Source organism: Kogia breviceps, chromosome X, assembly GCF_026419965.1.
Source record: "Kogia breviceps isolate mKogBre1 chromosome X, mKogBre1 haplotype 1, whole genome shotgun sequence".
Classification (NCBI taxonomy): Eukaryota; Metazoa; Chordata; class Mammalia; order Artiodactyla; family Physeteridae; genus Kogia; species Kogia breviceps.
In genome coordinates this window covers 72261935-72279825 of record NC_081330.1, presented here as the reverse complement: position 1 = coordinate 72279825, position 17891 = coordinate 72261935, and the positions used below count along the sequence as shown (strand labels likewise).

Sequence of the window (17891 nt, the reverse complement as noted above, 5' to 3'; positions counted from 1 at the left end):
CAACAAAAGGAAATGGGGGCAGCATGGTAAATCTAACTCTAAACTGGCCCCTAGAAGGAGTGTAGGACACCTAGAGAAAAGTCCCTTTCTGGAACAGCACTCTTTTCGAGTGTGTCTGTAGTGCCGCTGCCTCCGCAGCATGAGTCCACCATGCCCCTTTCCTCCCCTCGGCACCATGCCTCCCACCCACATTGCACCCCACGTTTCCCTTGCTCCTCCCCCAACAGCAGACTTCCTTGATGATTATCAACAGAACTTTTATTTCTCATTCGTTTCTGGAACAGTTGAAGGGTAAATGGAAAGGGGGAGGGAGGGAGGGACAGCAGAAGCAATGCTGTGCGGAGGAAGGGCTAGGCTGGGGGAGATGAGAAACATGGACAGGGCAAAGGGGCAATTCTCAAGTAGGAGATATTGAATGAGAAGGCAGTTATAGGGGGCACAAAATTCAAAATCAGCCACAGGGGGGCGAGGTGAGCACTGGACCCAGGTTGGTTGGACGAGTGCAAGTTAGTAAAATTTAGGGCTACAGGGCCCTGGGGTTCTGTCAGGGTGTCAGGGCTCAGGTTTCAGGGTGTAACATGGAGGAGCCCAGTAGGGGCTATGCTGGCTGCAGGGGGAGCCCCCAGGCCCTTCCCCTCCTTTTGGGGGGATCTCACTGACGTGGCAGAGCCGTTCACTGTAGTCTGGCTGCAGACTTTCTGCCAGTCCCTTAGACACACCACTCCAGGCCTAAAGACAGATATCTCCAGGTCAGGGCTGAATTAGGAGCAGGAAGTAAAAGACCCAGGCTCTGTGCCAGGGGAACTCTCCCAAGATCTGCAACCACTGTGATCACAGAAGGGACACACACACACTCCTGGGCCCTCAATACCACTCTTTCCATCTGCCTCAACCAATCTAGGATCAGTTCTTCTGGGTGTCTCTCTGCGTCTAGCCCGTCCCCCAACTGGTCGGCCACATCCTGTTAGTGCAGGCCTCCCTCCTCTCCCCTCTGCCCCCCATGCTCTGTCTGTCTAGCTGGCAGGCAGCTGGCCATTGACAGACTGCAGTCTGCCTATGACAATGTTCTCACCGAAAAGTTCCCGTGGTATTCAGTAACCAGATCCTCTAGGTTCTTGAGGGTGGGAATTCGGGGCATCGTCCTGAGTGGGGAGAAAGAGGGAGCAGGAGCGCACCGGTTATGCTCTTTTATTACCCCTCTTCCAGTTCTCCCACGTGGAATGAAGTGATTCTGTGTCGTTGGCGCCTGCAGCTTCCTTCCATCACCATGCCCACTTGGGTGATCCCTCATTCCTTACTGCCCCCAGCCTCTACTCCTGGAGACCTGGACATAACCCTCTTCCCCTATTCCCAACCCCCACCTCATTTTTCTGGGATTCCGAATTCTCACCGTTCCAGCCTCCAGTACAAACAGATGAGGCTCACGATCAATGCCATGGAGACAACAGGGATCAGCACAGCTTTCAATGCAAACAACGAAGGAGTCTCAGGATTCTCAGGATTCTCTATCGAAAAGAGGAAAGGAAAAGAGACGGAACATTTGTAGTGCCCCTACTACGTGCCAACATTTAGAGCCCCAACTTGGTGCCAGACACTGTGCTAAACGCTATCTGTATACTTAATCCTCATAAGTCCTGAGCGGGGCGGGGAGCAATTATTATCTCCATTATACAGATGAGGAAACAGAATCAAAGAGGTGAGTGATGAGCCCAAGGTCAAAGAGGCAGGAAGTGGCAGAGGCAGGTTTAAACCCTAGATTTGCCTGATTCCAAAGCCATCTTTACCATGCAGGCTTTCCGGGAATGCTGCAGGGAAATTTTATACATTCTGTATCCCCTTTGAGGACCCCCTCAGCCTCCTTCCCAATCCACCCCCCTACTGTAACAACACACTGATCCAACCCTACACAGAAAAATCCTGCTTCCTGGGGGTTGGAGTTGAACAGTGAGGGGAGATGAGCCACCAAGTTTGGGGGCTTAGGAGTAGGGAGGTAGGACAAAGGACAGTGGTGCTAGAAAGGTCCCTGGGCTCATGGGTCGGGGTGATGCATTAGGCCCATTTTACCCTTTGAAGTATTGCTGCCCCAGTGGATGGGGCAGCTCCAGTCACTCCAATGCTGAGCACTTCCACAGAGTGGGTTATAGCGGCTTCGAACACGGAACGTGTAGAGTTTCTGTGCATCCACGCTAGGCAGAGAGAAGCTATGTCTGTGGTCCACGGCTTGTTCCTTGAGGAGAAAGAGGGTGAGGGAAAGATGGGTGTCTATAAAAGAAGGGAGAGTGGAAACTGCTGCCCCCCACCCCCACCCCAGGTTACCTTCTGGTTCTTCCCAGTTTCTCCCCCCTCTCTTGACTACTCAAGCCACACTGCTCCCTTCACTGCCTAGAATTTAATGCCTCCTTAAAGGCTTGCTTTTGTTTACTTGCCTTTCTGGTTTTGGGAAGAGCATGGGTAGGGAAACCTTGAGGAAAACTCACTGGTGATGAGAGGGAAAGGAGTCAGAGGAGGGTGGAAGGTGGTCGGGGGAACTGGGAGGCACAGAGCAGGAGCTGGGGATCAGACCTCCCTACTGGCTGATTGAATCCTTCATCCCCACTTGCTCAGCCTGAGCTGCTATCCCACTCACTCACAGTCCAGCTGTGGTCCCGGTTACTCCGGTACTGCACCAGGTGCTCCAAACAATGGTCCAAGTGTCTGTTGCTCCAACTCAGTTCTAGCTGGAATTCACTCAGGTTGCGAAGTGTCAGATTCTCCGGAGCCCAGGGGATCACTGGAGATATGTGTGCGTGTGTGGTCATTCCCCCGGCCTAGACAAGTCAGGATCCTGAAGGCAGTGCGCCTGAGCCCTCCTCCTTTCCCCATTCTATTCCTCGCCTCTTTTCTGCCCAAGTACACTTATGGTGAAAGAACACTAGTTTACATACCCTTTTCCTCAGTACCCCACATTATCCTTTGACCCTCCTTTCCAAATTACCCAGATCCTGCAGTTTTAGCAACTGTTCGGGCTGCCTCCTGTGTTCCCATGGGTCCTGGAGCTGGACAACAAATGTTTGGTAGAGATGGATCTCCTTTTTTCCAAACCAACAGCCAGAAGTGATCCCTTCAGAGAAGAGATAGTGGCCACACTCCTGGAGTTTATCATCATCATTAAAGTTCTTGTACCTAGAGAAAGATTTCAAGGAAGAAGAACAGTGAGGTAAACTTGGGTACTCCAGATTTCCACAGCCCAGCCTCAGCTCCTCTGAACTGACTTATGACTTACCCCACGAGAAAATAGTGGGGAGCCTGGAATACTCTTGGTCCCCACGCAGTCTCTCACATCTAGCCCACCTCCTCTTCCTCCCCCGTGCGATCCCCTGTCCGCTTCTCATACCCATAATGCAGAGTCAGGTTGGTAGGCTGGGGCTCAGAGCTGCTGTTCCAGGTGCAATTCATGTACTCGACATTGAACACAAAACACTGAACCTTTGGGAGGGGCAGAGTGGAAACATTGAGGGTCCCAGCGGGTGTAGAGGTCAGGAAGAAGTCTAGGTTGGGGAGAAAATGAAGTGGGGGAGGGGAAGAGAAGACACGATGGTCAGAAGAAGCAGCGTGAGGCAGGGAACCCTTCCCCTTGCCCCTCCCCACGGTACTCTTAAAACTCTGCCCGCATCCTTCTAATGTCCAGTGGCAAGTTCCAGAATTCAGTAGGACCCCTTCCCACAGCTTCCCTTCTCACCAACCTCCTCCAGTCCCAGGTTTCCCACCAGCTGTGATGTCTTCATTCCCATTGGGCGTGAGGACCTTTGAGTTCAGCCCCACCCCCAGCAGAGGCAGCTGCAGGAATAAGAGGGATCTGAGTGGCAATGGTGGCTTCAACATGGCGCTTACTCTTCGTTCCCTGGGTGTAGACTGTGTCAGGAACCTGGGCCCCTTACCCACTACCCCTCCCCACCCACACATTTCCTTCTGTCATAACTTCCGGTGGAAAGAACCTTAGAAGCCAGGGCTTTACGGAGGGTGTGGTGAATGTGTGCTATGACACAGGCTAAATCCTCTGGGAGATTAGGTGTTAATCTAATCTGTAGAAGTAACACCACCACTGTAATGTGGTGTTAAGTAGAGACTAAAGCTGGGTATCCAATATTGTCACAGACCCAAGAAGCCTCAGACTACCTAGATCCTGGGAAGGATCTGTTCATCACCACCACCATTCCTGGCCAGCTTCTCATCTAAATTATTTTATTCCATATAGTGGAGGGTCTGAACCTCCCTCCATCCTATGCTATGCTCCTTCCTTGGCTCAGTCACCCTGAAACCACTATCAAAGCTCTACTGTCTTGGCTGGATGGAAATTGCAGTCTTGGCTCCCGTGGGCACATCTATAGCTATCTTTCCTCCGACCTTATCCAAACCAGAATAGCCACCCTTAGCTGTTGCGAGAGCTGGGTCCCCATTGTGACTGGTGAGGAGGTCTGACTTAGAAGTAGATTCTGGAAATGAAGGAACAACAATACTGGCTTCAAACTCCTCATCTTCCCCTGAATCTGCTTCTCTTCCTGTGTTCCGTATCTCAGTTAATGGTATCATCACCCTCTCAGTCACCCAGACTTCAAACCTCAAAGTCATCTTCGATTCCTCCGTCTCCCTAACCCTGCGAATCCTATCAGCTCTACTTCTGTTGTGTTTCTCCCAGTCGTGTCCTCCTTTCCATGACCACAGCCACGGTGCTAAATCAGCCTTTCATTCCCTCTAGTCACAATTAGTACTAGAACCCTCTAACTGGCCTGCCTTTCTAAAGGCCCCCTGCTCTCTAAATCCATTCTTCATTCTGTTGCCAGATGTATCTTCCCCCAAACGCAGAGCTGATTGGAGACACTATTTACATAAATAGTTTATTTAGTAAACATTTATTGAGCCTTTAATATGTGCCAGGCACTGTGCTTATGTTCTAACCCACCCTAATTTTCCATGGGTTTAAATTCCTCAGGGTTAGTGCAAATGTTACCTCCTCCAATATGTCTTCCTCTCCCCGATCAGAATTAATTTGTCTTTCCATTGTGATTCAATAGCATTGTGTTATTGTTACTTTTATTTGTTATGTGCTAGGTTTATTATTTTTTATTTATTGTTATTTGTTACTTTTATTACAGCCCTCTATCTTTTCTCTAAAAGGCAATACCATCATAGAAAGAATATCAAGAGTCAAGAAAAGTATGATATCACTTATATGTGAAATCTAAAAAAATACAACAGGGAATTCCCTGGTGGTCCAGTGGTTAGGTCTCCTCGCTTCCACTGCAGGGGGCACGGGTTCCATCCCTGGTGGGGGAACTGGGGAACTAAGATCGTGCAAGCTGCATGGCCAAAAAAAAAAAAAAAGATAAAAAATACAACAAAGTAGTGAATATAACAAAAAGGAAATAGATTCACAGATACAGAGAACAAACTAGGGGTTACCAATGGGGAGAGGGAAGGGGGAGGAACAATATAGTGGTAGGGGGACTAAGGTACAAACTGTTATGTATAAAATGAGCTACAAGGATATATTGTACAACACGGGGAATATAGCCAATATTTTATAATTATAAATGGAGTATAAACTTTAAAAATTGTCAATCACTATGTTGTACACCTGTAACTGATATAATATTGTACATCGAATAAACTGCAATTGAAAAAGGCAGGAAAAAAAAGAACAGCAATGAGATGATACACTACTTTAAAGAGAGAGAGTGAGAGACTGAGACAAGAAAAAAATCCTAGTCTCAGCTCTGTTACACAGTAGCCATATAATATAAGGCAAGCAAACTTCCACTCTTTGAAAATCAGCTTCCTCATCCACAAAATGGAGACAATAATAATCCCTAACTCATAGGGTTTTTTTGCGAATTAGAGGAGACAATGTCTGAAAAGCATCTGACACTCAGTAGGTGCCTCTTTCGATACAGCAAGGGTTCTTAACCTGGAGTTCATGGACCCTTAGGGGATATGTGAGTGAACTTCAGGAGGGGGTCTAAGACTCTCCCTGCAAAGTATCTAACATTTTGTATATCTCTACGTGCATTTTTCTGGGAAGAAGGGCCATAGCTTGCATCAGCATTTTAAAGGGACTGTGAAGGCAGAAGAGTTAAGAACCTCAGTGCTAGACCATAAAGACCTTGAGCCGACCTTTCAGGGTTTAATTGGTGCTTTCTTATGCATACATAGTTTCTAATAAAGATTAGAGTCGACCTTTCAGGGTTTAATAGGTGCTTTCTTATGCATACATAGTTTCTAATCTTCGCAAGATTCCCTTGAAGGTGTTAGTACACCCATTTTTCAGATGCAGGAACTAAGAAACAAAGAAGTGGTTTGCAAAAGGCAGAGTTTCTAAGCAACGCACAGACGATCGAGCACTTATTCTAGGCCAAGAACTGAGCGAGCCGCTGGGAATCCAGTTCCAGTCGGAGCTCAGCGCCGCGGCCGCCTCCCGCCTCGCAGGTTCGTATCCCCAGCGCCTGGCTGGTGGACTTTGCAGGGATCTTGACTGAGTGAAATCGATTCTCCGGCGGCCGGGGTGGAAAAGCTCCCCGTGCGCGGAGCTCCGCCCCACGCCGGGCTGGGCCCCGCCCCCGCTGCGGTCGGTACTGTCCGACGGTTCCCGGCGTCCCTCGGTTTCCCTCGGTAGTTTCCGGCAATGATCGAGAGTTTCTAATGTGCCCCCTTGTTGTCTCTCGGCTGCCGTCCTCGCCACCGCCGCCCCCCTTTTCGGCTCCCTCTCCCCCTCCCCCGCGGCCGGGCCCGGCTGGCGCCTCTGGCGCTACGGGCTGGGCAAGATGGCGGCCTTCGGGATCTTGAGCTACGAACACCGGCCCCTGAAGCGGCCGCGGCTGGGGCCTCCCGATGTATACCCTCAAGATCCCAAACAGAAGGAGGTGCGTTCAGAAATCCGGGCTCCCACGGGGCCAGGGGCCAGCGATCGCCATAGGAGGAAGAACTGATGGCTCGGGGAAGGGGGGGCGGGGCGGTTCGGTGGGAGCGCAAGTCCCGAAAGGGGGAAGAGTAAAGTGGGCTGGTGTAGGAGAGTAGGACCTAGTGGGGGTGGGGGGTGGTTCCTGGGCGCGAACCGGGAGTGATGTCGGGGCCACGCTGGAGGCGCCCCCCTCTCCACGCACACACACCTCAGAAAGTTGTCTGAGGCGGCTGGGTGAGCTACGGCTGCTTGCAAGCTCGCAGGGGCAGAGTGCTGTTGAGCGAGCTCTGGGGAATTGGGAATCTTAGTGAGGGTGGGGTCCAAATGAATATAAGGGCCTAGCTTTAAATCACAATCTGTTCTCCGAATCCTCCTCCTACCATTTCCCCCTCTTGTTCCCCTCTCTTCTGCCCTCCTCTCCCACCACCCCCACCCCCACTCCCACCCCCAAGGGAAAAAAAGCTAAAATGTCGTTTTCCTACCTCAGGATGAACTAACGGCCTTGAATGTAAAACAAGGTTTCAATAACCAGCCAGCTGTCTCTGGGGATGAACATGGCAGTGCCAAGAACGTCAACTTCAATCCTGCCAAGGTGAGACAACCCTGCCAGGCTGAAGGAAAAGGCTGGAAGAATCTGAGAAGGAGCAAAGGCCCTGGGTTGGGAAGACTTAAAGGGATGACCTAAATGGCCGAGTTTTCCTTCATAACCTAATGCTACCACATTGGCATTTGCCCATCAAAGGCACAACCACTTCTTTGCCCCTTCTTCCCACCCTGAGGTGTAGTTTTCTTCCCTCAGATCAGTTCCAACTTCAGCAGCATTATTGCAGAGAAGTTACGTTGTAACACCCTCCCTGACACCGGTAGAAGGAAGCCCCAAGTGAACCAGAAGGACAACTTCTGGCTGGTGACGGCACGTTCCCAGAGTGCCATTAACACCTGGTTCACCGATCTGGCTGGCACCAAGCCACTCACACAACTAGCCAAAAAGGTGAGGTACTGTTTCCTGTTCTTCAGGCCAAGGAGGGGAGCGCGGGTACCAAGTACCCTCCGATTCCCAGATGAAGCTACACGGGTGCCAGCTCATGGGGGTGAGAGAGGTCTCACTATTTGCGATGTCCATCCAGGTCCCCATTTTCAGTAAGAAGGAAGAAGTGTTTGGGTACTTGGCCAAGTACACAGTGCCTGTGATGCGGGCTGCCTGGCTCATTAAGATGACCTGTGCCTACTATGCAGCGATCACAGAGACCAAGGTTAAGAAGAGACATGTCATTGACCCTTTCATGGGTGAGTAACTCCTAATACCAGAGGTCCCGCCACTGATCGCTTCAAGGAGTGGTAGAGAGACCCTTGCAATTATTCTCCTTCCTCATCTGTATTCCTTGCTTCTGCTTGTATCTTGCATTCACTCAATTAGTAAGCATCAAGTATCTTGAGTATCTACTGTGTGCATGTACTGGGCTATAAAGGTGACCATTACCTAATCCCTGCCCGTAGGATGCTTATAGTCTAGTAGGGATGCTAAGGCTTATGTACGAATCCCATAATTGAATATAGAAGCATAGTGTCAAAAGTGGAGGCAGAAGGTTCTTTGAGAATTCAGTGAACAAAAAGATTACTTTCTTTTGGGGACACCTGGGAAGGCTTTAGGAAGGTGGCATTTGTTTCTTTGTCTTTTTGTTTTGTTTTAATTAAATTTTTTGAAGTATAGTTGATTTACAATGTCGTATTAGTTTCTGGTGTACAACGAAGTGATTCAGTTTTACATATATATACATATATATACACTCTTTTGCATATTCTTTTCCATTATTGTTTATTATGGGATATTGAATATAGCTCCCTGTGCTATACAGTAGGACCTTGTTGTTGAAAGTGGCATTTGACTAGAGCCTAAGGGGATGAATAGGATTTAGAAGTATGGTGACTGGGGGTGGGGAACAGAAGGTGTTCTAAGCAAAGGGACAGTATAAAATAGCCCTTTTCCCATCTTTCCCCTAGAATGGACTCAGATCATCACCAAGTACTTATGGGAGCAGCTGCAAAAGATGGCTGAATACTACCGGCCAGGGCCTTCTGGAAGTGGGGGCTGTGGTTCTACTATAGGGCCCCTGCCCCATGATGTAGAGGTGGCAATCCGGCAGTGGGACTACAATGAGAAGCTGGCCATGTTCATGTTTCAGGTAGGAAGAAGGCATGTCATGTGGGACGTGGGATTCAGCCTGACCTCACACTCTGCCAGCATAGAACAGAATCCGCCTGCCACCTTGCCCCACTCGTGGTTCTCTTCATTCTTTCATTTACTTTCTCTGCCTCATCTCTAATAGTCCCTTGGCAAAACTAATCCTCTTCCCATCCCTTGTACCCATAGGACGGAATGCTGGACAGACATGAGTTCCTGACCTGGGTACTTGAGTGTTTTGAGAAAATCCGCCCTGGAGAGGATGAATTGCTTAAACTGCTGCTGCCCCTGCTGCTTCGAGTAAGGCCTAGGATTTGGGGGGTCTAGGGAGGATGTGAGGAGATATAAGACGTGAAAGCAATGTCCCTTGGAGAGAACTGTTTTTTGTATGTTTATTTTCCTAATATTTATTTATTTATTTGGTCGCGCCGGGTCTTAGTTGCGGCTCCAGGCTTCCTCAGTTGTGGCAGGCAAGCTCCTTAGTTGTGGCATGCAAACTCTTAGTTGCGGCATGCATGTGGGATCTAGTTCCCTGACCAGGGATCGAACCCAGGCCCCCTGCATTGGGAGTGCAGAGTCTTATCCACTGTGCCACCAGGGAAGTCCCCAACTGGGGGGTTTTGATCATCGTGTCTTCACAGTACTCTGGGGAATTCGTTCAGTCTGCATACCTCTCCCGCCGCCTTGCCTACTTCTGTACGCGGAGACTGGCCCTGCAGCTGGATGGCGTGAGCAGTCACTCATCTCATGTGATGTCTGCTCAGTCAACAAGCACACTGCCCACAACCCCTGCTCCTCAGCCCCCAACTAGCAGCACACCCTCTACACCCTTTAGTGACCTGCTTATGTGCCCTCAGCACCGGCCCCTAGTTTTTGGCCTCAGCTGTATCCTTCAGGTAGGTACTAGGTGGGCCCATGGAAGTATTAAAAGACATCTTGAGAAGACTCAGGTGCCTGTCCTGGAAAATGGGAGTGGTTCTAAATTGGAGGCAAGAGTAGGCACTGAGCACTTGCTTGGAAATTGTTGGCTTCTCATTTCTGGGGTGTTAGTTCCTTTTCAGTTAGTTCCCTTCCAGGTCTAAATAGTAGGCCGAAAGCCTTTTAGGAGAGTGGATGAGGGGAGGGGCCCAGAGATGGAATGATGCCACCTCAGGGGCTCAGAATAACTTTGGATCAGAAACTGAAGGGTTGGGTTTTATAATGGGCTTCTAGACAGGTAGTCGTGATAACTGAGTTTGACTTGGCTGTTCCTGTCTGGCAGACCATCCTCCTGTGTTGTCCTAGTGCCCTGGTTTGGCACTACTCTCTGACTGATAGCCGAATCAAGACTGGCTCACCACTTGACCACCTGCCTATTGCTCCCTCCAACCTGCCCATGCCAGAGGGCAACAGTGCCTTCACTCAGCAGGTAAGTCTGACCAATAGCTGGTACCCCCAGGCAACTGGGATGTGAGAGGCTTAAGTTACTCTTTCAGAAATAGTGACTCGGAGTCTGCTACTATTCTTTTAGCCTGGAGCCCTGGCCTTTTTTTGTATGCCTTGCTACATCCTTAAAGCCTCCCTCTTTGCAGGTCCGTGCAAAGTTGCGGGAGATTGAGCAGCAGATCAAGGAGCGTGGACAGGCCGTTGAGGTTCGCTGGTCTTTTGATAAGTGCCAAGAAGCTACTGCAGGTGGGTGCCAGAGGACAGACAGTAAGAAGGATGTTTGAGGAAAAGGATGGGGACGGTAAGGACATATAGATCTGAAAGTTGGAGTACATCGGGCCTCTAGTTAAAGTCCCCTTTACCACTTTTCCTCCTCAGGCTTCACCATTGGGCGGGTGCTCCATACTTTGGAAGTGCTGGACAGCCATAGTTTTGAGCGCTCTGACTTCAGCAACTCTCTTGATTCCCTCTGTAATCGAATCTTTGGATTGGGGCCTAGCAAGGATGGGCACGAGGTAATAAGCAAGAAGGGGAAGAGAAGAAGTGAAAAACAGCAAGAGCAACAGTATATATGAGGGGAAGGCTTGGCAAGGCATTGAAACCAGAGGATGTCAGAAGAGACAGCCGGTCTTACTGGGCCTAGGATGTTTTAAGACGGGGCCTAGTCGCTGGGAGACTGGAACTTGGTCCTTTGTCCCCAGCTCTACCTTACTCACCCCTTTGGTCTTCCTTTGGTCTCCAGATCTCCTCAGATGATGATGCTGTGGTATCATTACTGTGTGAATGGGCTGTCAGCTGCAAGCGCTCTGGTCGTCATCGTGCGATGGTGGTAGCCAAGCTGCTGGAGAAGAGACAGGCAGAGATTGAGGCTGAGGTTAGGGGGCCATGGGGCAGTGGCAGCTGGGGTCGGAGCCACATTGAGCTGGTAGTGGGACAAAAGTTGAAGTTGTGAGAGTGAAGAAGGGGTAGCGAATGTACAGGGAAAGTTGAGGACATAAGGCAAAAGTAGAAAGGAGTGGATCGATGTCAGAGTTAGAGAAGTGACCAAGGCTGCAGCTGGGAGATGGTAAAGAAAATGGGAGTCAAGGGGGGGAGGGTAGAAGTGAAAAGCTTGGGATGGATCCAAAATAGGCAGTAGTTCAAGGATTGCACATGGACGAGTGAAGAAACAGGTAAAACCCAATCCTACAGTTTGTTCTCTCATCTTACAGCGTTGTGGAGAATCGGAAGCCGCAGATGAGAAGGGTTCCATAGCCTCTGGCTCCCTTTCTGCTCCTAGTGCTCCCATTTTCCAGGATGTCCTCCTGCAGTTTCTGGATACACAGGCTCCCATGCTGAGTATGGACCCCTGCCACCCTCTGGTTACCTCTGCCTAGACTCACCCATCCCTGTCATCAGAAAGCATATGAAGGGCCTTCTGGATATATTTATATCTTGAGCTCTATGCACAATGACTTTTGGACATAATTCTAGCCTTTGCTCATCTTACAGTTTAACAGAGTAGAGAAATAAAGAGAAGAATAAAAGCAGGAGCATACGATCGAAGCACTTTCACATATAAATAGCAGAGATGCTGTATTCCTTTATGAGATGGTGTGTGGGGCAGGAGTTGGGGTAACCAACCACACTTTATCCCTCAACAGTTTTGGTTTTATTGTTGTTGTTGTTTTTGGTTTGGCTTTTGGTTTTTTGGGTTTTTTTTTTGAGTCATTGCTATTCTTGCCTACTTCAGGAACCCTAGGAGCACCATGCCTTAGGTGTGTCCCTCTCTCTTTCTGCCCATCTCTTTCGTGCTCCCCTAACTCATCTTTTCTCATCCCCTCTCTCCAGCGGACCCCCGAAGTGAGAGTGAACGAGTGGAGTTCTTTAACTTGGTACTGCTGTTCTGTGAACTGATTCGACATGATGTTTTCTCCCACAACATGTACACTTGCACCCTCATCTCCCGAGGGGACCTTGCCTTCGGAGCCCCTGGTCCCCGGCCTCCCTCTCCCTTTGATGACCCTGCCGATGACCCTGAGCGCAAGGAGGCTGAGGGCAGCAGCAGCAGCAAACTGGAGGTGAGGGGGCTTTTCCTTGCCCTAGATCATTTCTTCTGACAGTCCCATCTTCCTGGCTCCTGGAATCCTCTGAGAATCCTTTACCTAGTGACAAGGGTAAGATTTGCTTAGTGCTTTGCAGTTTAGCAAGCACTCTCATGTCAGTTTTTCTCATTGGATCCTCACAGCAGCCCTGTGAGGTATTCCTTTTTTTTTTTTTTTTTGGCTATGTCATGCGGCTTGCGGGATCTTAGTTCCCCCACCAGGTATCCAGCCAGGGTCCATGGCAGTGAAAGTGCTGAGTCCTAACCACTGGACCGCCGGGAATTCCCCCTTGTGAGGTATTCTTATCCTCATTTTAAAGCTGAAGGAAACCAAGGCCTGTGGAGGTTAAGGGACCAGTCAAGGCTTGCATCTGGAACTGGTGTTTTTCCCAATACGGTCTCCTCTCTTCTACTCCCTAGCGGGAATAGATGGTGGGGAGCAGCTCCTCGGGGCTAAAGCAGCTTCGCTTCTGTTCTCTGCCCTCAGGATCCAGGCCTCTCAGAGTCTATGGACATCGACCCTAGCTCCAGTGTGCTCTTTGAGGACATGGAGAAGCCCGATTTCTCAGTAAGTTAGATACTGGTGTGGGAGAATCCAACTCCTTAGGTCCTCCCATTATGCCACTTTGGGGAGTTTCTTTGTGCCCCCTCATCCCTTTGTCTTCCTCTAAATGTTCTGCCCTTTCACCTTTCTCTTAGTTGTTCTCCCCCACTATGCCCTGTGAGGGGAAGGGCAGTCCATCCCCTGAGAAACCAGATGTTGAGAAGGAGGTGAAGCCCCCACCCAAGGAGAAGCTAGAAGGGACCCTTGGGGTTCTTTATGACCAGCCGCGGCATGTGCAGTATGCCACGCACTTTCCCATCCCCCAGGTACCGTTCCCCAACACCTTGCGACCATCTGTTCTGAGCCCAGGTTTCTGTCCAAGGACTGTGCTGAGGGGTTGGAGCTGTTCTTGAGGGTGTGGTATGCTGGGAAGGGCTTGAGCACTGGGATGCTGAGGGGCATGGAGCATGCTTTTAAGAGGAGGGAGAGCGATCCGTGCTGGAGTCTGATGGTGCCGCTGGGATGCAGGAGGAGTCATGCAGCCATGAGTGCAACCAGCGGTTGGTCGTACTGTTTGGGGTGGGAAAGCAGCGAGATGATGCCCGCCATGCCATCAAGAAAATTACCAAGGATATCCTGAAGGTTCTGAACCGCAAAGGGACAGCGGAAACTGGTGGGTTTGAGGCACCTTAAATGGATCTCCCCCCCAAAACGCCCTAGTCAGTCTTCCCTTCCCCAGTGTAGGGAACTCCCAGTCATGTCCCGATGTCCTGTCTCTTGGAGTCTCCTGAGAGCTCTAGTCCTTTTGAAACTTCCCCCCTCATTCCCCCCCTCTGCAGACCAGCTTGCTCCTATTGTGCCTCTGAATCCTGGAGACCTGACATTCTTAGGTACCTCACAGTAAGCCCCATACTGCCCGCCCTCCCTCTCCCTTCCCTCCCTCAACCTAGCACCTCCCTGTACATATTCCTGTAAGGTCCACATAGTCTGTGGTCCTCCAAACCTTTGCTTCACTGTTCCCTTCCCTTCATCCCTCCCCTGCCCCTTCCTTGACCCTCCCTTCCCATCTTCCCTCTTCCTTCCTTCCCTCTCTCCCTCCCTCCCTTCCTTCCCCTCCCCCCGCCCATAGCCTTCTCTCCCTACCCCCCTCCCCACCCCCAGTCACCTAGTTATCTTCCCTGTCCTGACTGGTCCCTTTCAACTGTCCCCTCAGGTGGGGAGGATGGGCAGAAGCGGCGGCGCAACCGGCCTGAAGCCTTCCCCACCGCTGAGGATATCTTTGCTAAGTTCCAGCACCTTTCGCATTACGACCAACACCAGGTTACAGCTCAGGTGTGGGCCTAAGTCCAGCCCCCGTCCCACATTCTGGCCTCCTTGTCCCGTTTTCCTTTCCTCCTTGTCTTTTTTCCCCCCTCAGGCAGGCTAAGCCTCCTGGTCTCATCTCCTTCCGCCATCCTTTCCTGCTTCGCTGGGTTTTCCCACCTCTCTCCATTCCTGTCTCACTCCCACTGTCCTTATTAGGTCTCCCGGAATGTTCTGGAGCAGATCACGAGCTTTGCCCTTGGCATGTCGTACCACTTGCCTCTGGTGCAGCACGTGCAGTTCATCTTCGACCTCATGGAATATTCACTCAGCATCAGTGGCCTCATCGACTTTGCCATTCAGGTGGGGAAGCTCGGGAGATGAGGGTGGAGGAAGGAGTTTGTGCCGTACAGGGTCATAAGGACAGGAGGAGAGGCTCAAGCCAGTGTCCCAGGCTATTTGGAGGGACCGAAAGACTACTGTGGGGGGAGTGGCCCATGAGCTAAGCCAGCGGGAATAGAGACTCAAGTGCTCCCTGGGGAGACCCGAGAGACGGATTAGAACACTGGGCATAGACTGTCCTCCCATCGTGAGGTTCATAGGATTGTATCCCGGGGGCTGGTTAGATCATTGACGTGGCTTGTTGTTACTAGAATAAAGGACAGTGGCATATGGCACCAGGGCCCTTCCAGGCTGAGGCAGCTCCAGCAGGAAGGGGCTCCAGTTTTCTCACAGGAAGGGGGGTTATGTGTAATACTCAAGGCCTCTTCTCATTTGTCAACCCCCGCTCACTCTGCTCTAGCTACTGAATGAACTGAGTGTAGTTGAGGCCGAGTTGCTTCTCAAATCCTCGGATCTGGTGGGCAGCTACACCACCAGCCTGTGCCTGTGCATCGTGGCCGTCCTGCGGCACTATCACGCCTGCCTCATCCTCAACCAGGACCAGATGGCACAGGTCTTTGAGGGGTAAGCAGGGCTTCAAAACGCAGGGCCCTGGTGAATGCTGGTGGAAGTGGCCTGCAAAGAACATGTGGGGCTCTCACTGTGCGGAAGTGCATGCCATTCAGGTGGGGAAGGGAGAGAGTATTGCCAAGGGACAGGAATCTTTGCGCCCCGGCCTGCCACTGCTCCAGGCACACCTCCTGACCTTGCCCCTTCGTGACAGGCTGTGTGGCGTAGTCAAGCATGGGATGAACCGCTCCGATGGCTCCTCCGCAGAGCGCTGTATCCTTGCTTATCTCTATGATCTGTACACCTCCTGTAGCCATTTAAAGAGCAAATTTGGGGAGCTCTTCAGGTAAGAGAGGTGGGAGGTAAGGGGTAGAGAGTGGGACCTCATCCCGTCTCCTTCCCATTACTGCCCCACTCAGGAGCAGGGCACAGCCCAGGACCCTGCTGTCTCTGCAGGGTCATTTGGGGATGGTGTCCTCTGCGTGTTCTTGATTCCTGAGAGTGGGCCTCCTTCCTCATCAGCCTTGCCTCCAGCCCATGTCTGCGGGGCCCACACTCTTCCTCCCCGCCTCCTGAGGCCCCTGTGCCTCCTTCTCACTGGGTTCCTTTCCTGCCCAGTCGGTCTGCTTTGTCCCGTTTCCCCTTTTCTTGCCCTAAGGCCCCTTGTCCCTCACATTCTCCTTTTTTTTTCCTTTTCTCCCCTTTCCTGACCATCCCTCTAGCTCACTAGCCCTTCCTCAACGCTGCTCTCTCCTTTCCCCCACCCCTGCAGTGACTTCTGCTCCAAGGTGAAGAACACCATCTACTGCAACGTGGAACCATCAGAATCCAACATGCGCTGGGCACCCGAGTTCATGATTGACACTCTGGAGAACCCTGCTGCTCACACCTTCACCTACACAGGGCTAGGCAAGAGTCTTAGTGAGAACCCTGCTAACCGCTACAGCTTTGTCTGCAATGCCCTTATGCACGTCTGTGTGGGGCACCATGATCCCGATAGGTATGGGGCGTACTGAGTGAGGAATGGGCACCACGCTCCCGCCTGATATTGGGAGGGATGAGATGCCTGGGAGGTACTGCAACCTTGGTTATGGCCGGGGTGGAGATGAAAAGTTAATGAGGGGCTTCCCTGGTGGCGCAGTGGTTGAGAGTCCGCCTGCCGATGCAGGGGACACAGGTTCGTGCCCCGGTCCGGGAAGATCCCACATGCCGCGGAGCGGCTGGGCCCATGAGCCATGGCCGCTGAGCCTGTGCGTCCGGAGCCTGTGCTCCACAACGGGAGAGGCCACAGCGGTGAGAGGCCCGGGTAACACACACAAAAAAAGAAAAGTTAATGAGTCTGAGGTTTTGCCGGAACAAGGTTTTTCCTGAGGGCATTTGTACTTTTCCCCAGGGTGAATGACATCGCAATCCTGTGTGCAGAACTGACCGGCTATTGCAAGTCACTGAGTGCGGAGTGGCTGGGAGTGCTTAAGGCCTTGTGCTGCTCCTCTAACAATGGCACTTGCGGTTTCAACGACCTCCTCTGCAATGTAGATGTGAGACTGGGGGTGGGGGAGTGCCGGACACCGGGCATTTCCCGGGGCAGGGGTCTGCTCCCAGTAATCACAGGAGCAGAGGGACAGAGTTTGCAGAGTGGAGGCCAAGCGCTCTGAGTAGCCGCCCTCTCTCCACACTGAGTCCTGGTGTCTGTCTGCTTTTTTCCTCCAGGTCAGTGACCTGTCTTTTCACGACTCCCTGGCCACTTTTGTTGCCATCCTCATCGCTCGGCAGTGTTTGCTCCTGGAGGATCTGATTCGCTGTGCAGCCATCCCTTCACTCCTTAATGCTGGTGAACTATACCAATCCATAACCCCTAGAATGTCTAGACCCCCCAGTGTCAATACACACTGGACGGCTGCACTCTGGTTGTTCAGTGTGGGACTCCTGGTGGCACCAGAGGCCAGTCCTGTGGTGTGCCTCAGGCTGGGAGGGGTGTCTTTCTAACCCTGCATTTGCAGCCCCAATCTTTCCGGTTCCTGACCCTTCCAGGTACTCCCCTTATACTGCAGAACAGTTTGCTACCCCACCTCTTCTCCAGTGTTTTATCTTTTTGCCTGGCCTCAGCTTCCCTTTTAGCCCCTCACCACCTACAGACCCACATACAGTCCACCTTCATCCTTTCCCCTCTGCTTTGTCTTCCTCTCTGTAGCTTGCAGTGAACAGGACTCTGAGCCGGGGGCCCGGCTTACCTGCCGCATCCTCCTCCACCTTTTCAAGACACCTCAACTCAATCCTTGCCAGTCGGACGGAAGTAAGTGACCTCGATCCGAGCCGGCCAGCTGTGGAAAGTGTGGCTACCCCACCCACACCGTTTCTACTTTTGCTTCCCCTGACTTCAGCTGTCTCCCCAGACAAGCCTACGGTAGGAATCCGCTCCTCCTGTGACCGCCACCTGCTGGCTGCCTCCCAGAACCGCATTGTGGATGGA

At 51.5% G+C, this 17891-nt stretch overlaps 2 protein-coding genes across 27 annotated transcripts in view; one reads left to right on the top strand and one right to left on the bottom strand.

Annotated features, from left to right (window-relative positions):
• Positions 1 to 238: 238 nt before the first annotated feature.
• On the bottom strand, positions 239 to 3916 carry IL2RG (interleukin 2 receptor subunit gamma). Of its 2 annotated transcripts, none has more exons than XM_059050463.2 (8): positions 3723 to 3916; positions 3374 to 3527; positions 2975 to 3162; positions 2631 to 2770; positions 2065 to 2227; positions 1391 to 1505; positions 1073 to 1142; positions 239 to 729 (listed from the first exon to the last, which is right to left on the bottom strand). In XM_059050463.2, exons 1-8 carry the CDS (start codon positions 3859 to 3861, stop codon positions 553 to 555), a joined length of 1146 nt encoding a protein of 381 aa, XP_058906446.1. In that variant the 5' UTR covers positions 3862 to 3916; the 3' UTR covers positions 239 to 552. The 2 variants fall into 2 exon arrangements, with proteins under 2 accessions (XP_058906446.1, XP_066878961.1); XM_067022860.1 differs by having other exon boundaries at positions 242 to 729; positions 3719 to 3854.
• A 2651-nt stretch (positions 3917 to 6567) lies between these two features.
• MED12 (mediator complex subunit 12) overlaps positions 6568 to 17891 on the top strand; it is a 22394-nt gene continuing 11070 nt past the window's right edge. For 11 of the 25 annotated variants that reach the window (XM_067023929.1, XM_067023935.1, XM_059050336.2 and 8 more), the window contains exons 1-26: positions 6599 to 6896; positions 7422 to 7526; positions 7734 to 7925; positions 8062 to 8221; positions 8936 to 9117; positions 9306 to 9416; positions 9758 to 10012; positions 10378 to 10524; positions 10688 to 10787; positions 10920 to 11056; positions 11284 to 11415; positions 11753 to 11879; positions 12372 to 12601; positions 13112 to 13192; positions 13324 to 13494; positions 13697 to 13841; positions 14008 to 14058; positions 14382 to 14500; positions 14690 to 14833; positions 15273 to 15436; positions 15636 to 15767; positions 16194 to 16421; positions 16815 to 16959; positions 17132 to 17252; positions 17613 to 17714; positions 17803 to 17891. The exon at positions 17803 to 17891 is cut by the window's right edge and continues 37 nt beyond it. In XM_067023929.1, coding sequence (XP_066880030.1) covers positions 6798 to 6896; positions 7422 to 7526; positions 7734 to 7925; positions 8062 to 8221; positions 8936 to 9117; positions 9306 to 9416; positions 9758 to 10012; positions 10378 to 10524; positions 10688 to 10787; positions 10920 to 11056; positions 11284 to 11415; positions 11753 to 11879; positions 12372 to 12601; positions 13112 to 13192; positions 13324 to 13494; positions 13697 to 13841; positions 14008 to 14058; positions 14382 to 14500; positions 14690 to 14833; positions 15273 to 15436; positions 15636 to 15767; positions 16194 to 16421; positions 16815 to 16959; positions 17132 to 17252; positions 17613 to 17714; positions 17803 to 17891 — 3669 coding nt within the window. In that variant the 5' untranslated portion in view covers positions 6599 to 6797. Of the gene's footprint in view, positions 6897 to 7421; positions 7527 to 7733; positions 7926 to 8061; positions 8222 to 8935; positions 9118 to 9305; positions 9417 to 9757; positions 10013 to 10377; positions 10525 to 10687; positions 10788 to 10919; positions 11057 to 11283; positions 11416 to 11752; positions 11880 to 12371; positions 12602 to 13111; positions 13193 to 13323; positions 13495 to 13696; positions 13842 to 14007; positions 14059 to 14381; positions 14501 to 14689; positions 14834 to 15272; positions 15437 to 15635; positions 15768 to 16193; positions 16422 to 16814; positions 16960 to 17131; positions 17253 to 17612; positions 17715 to 17802 lie in introns of all 25 variants that reach the window. The other 14 variants (XM_067023931.1, XM_059050347.2, XM_067023937.1 and 11 more) reach the window with 7 other exon arrangements.

Bases quoted from the DNA above. Each gene is read 5' to 3' on its own strand.
- IL2RG (XM_059050463.2), bottom strand. From the start codon at position 3,861: ATGTTGAAGCCACCATTGCCACTCAGATCCCTCTTATTCCTGCAGCTG. The intron at 3,163-3,373 runs GTATGAGAAGCG...ATCTTTCTCTAG, and splicing joins AACCTGACTCTGCATTATGG to GTACAAGAACTTTAATGATG. The intron at 1,143-1,390 runs GTGAGAATTCGG...CTCCCCACTCAG, and splicing joins TTGTACTGGAGGCTGGAACG to GACGATGCCCCGAATTCCCA.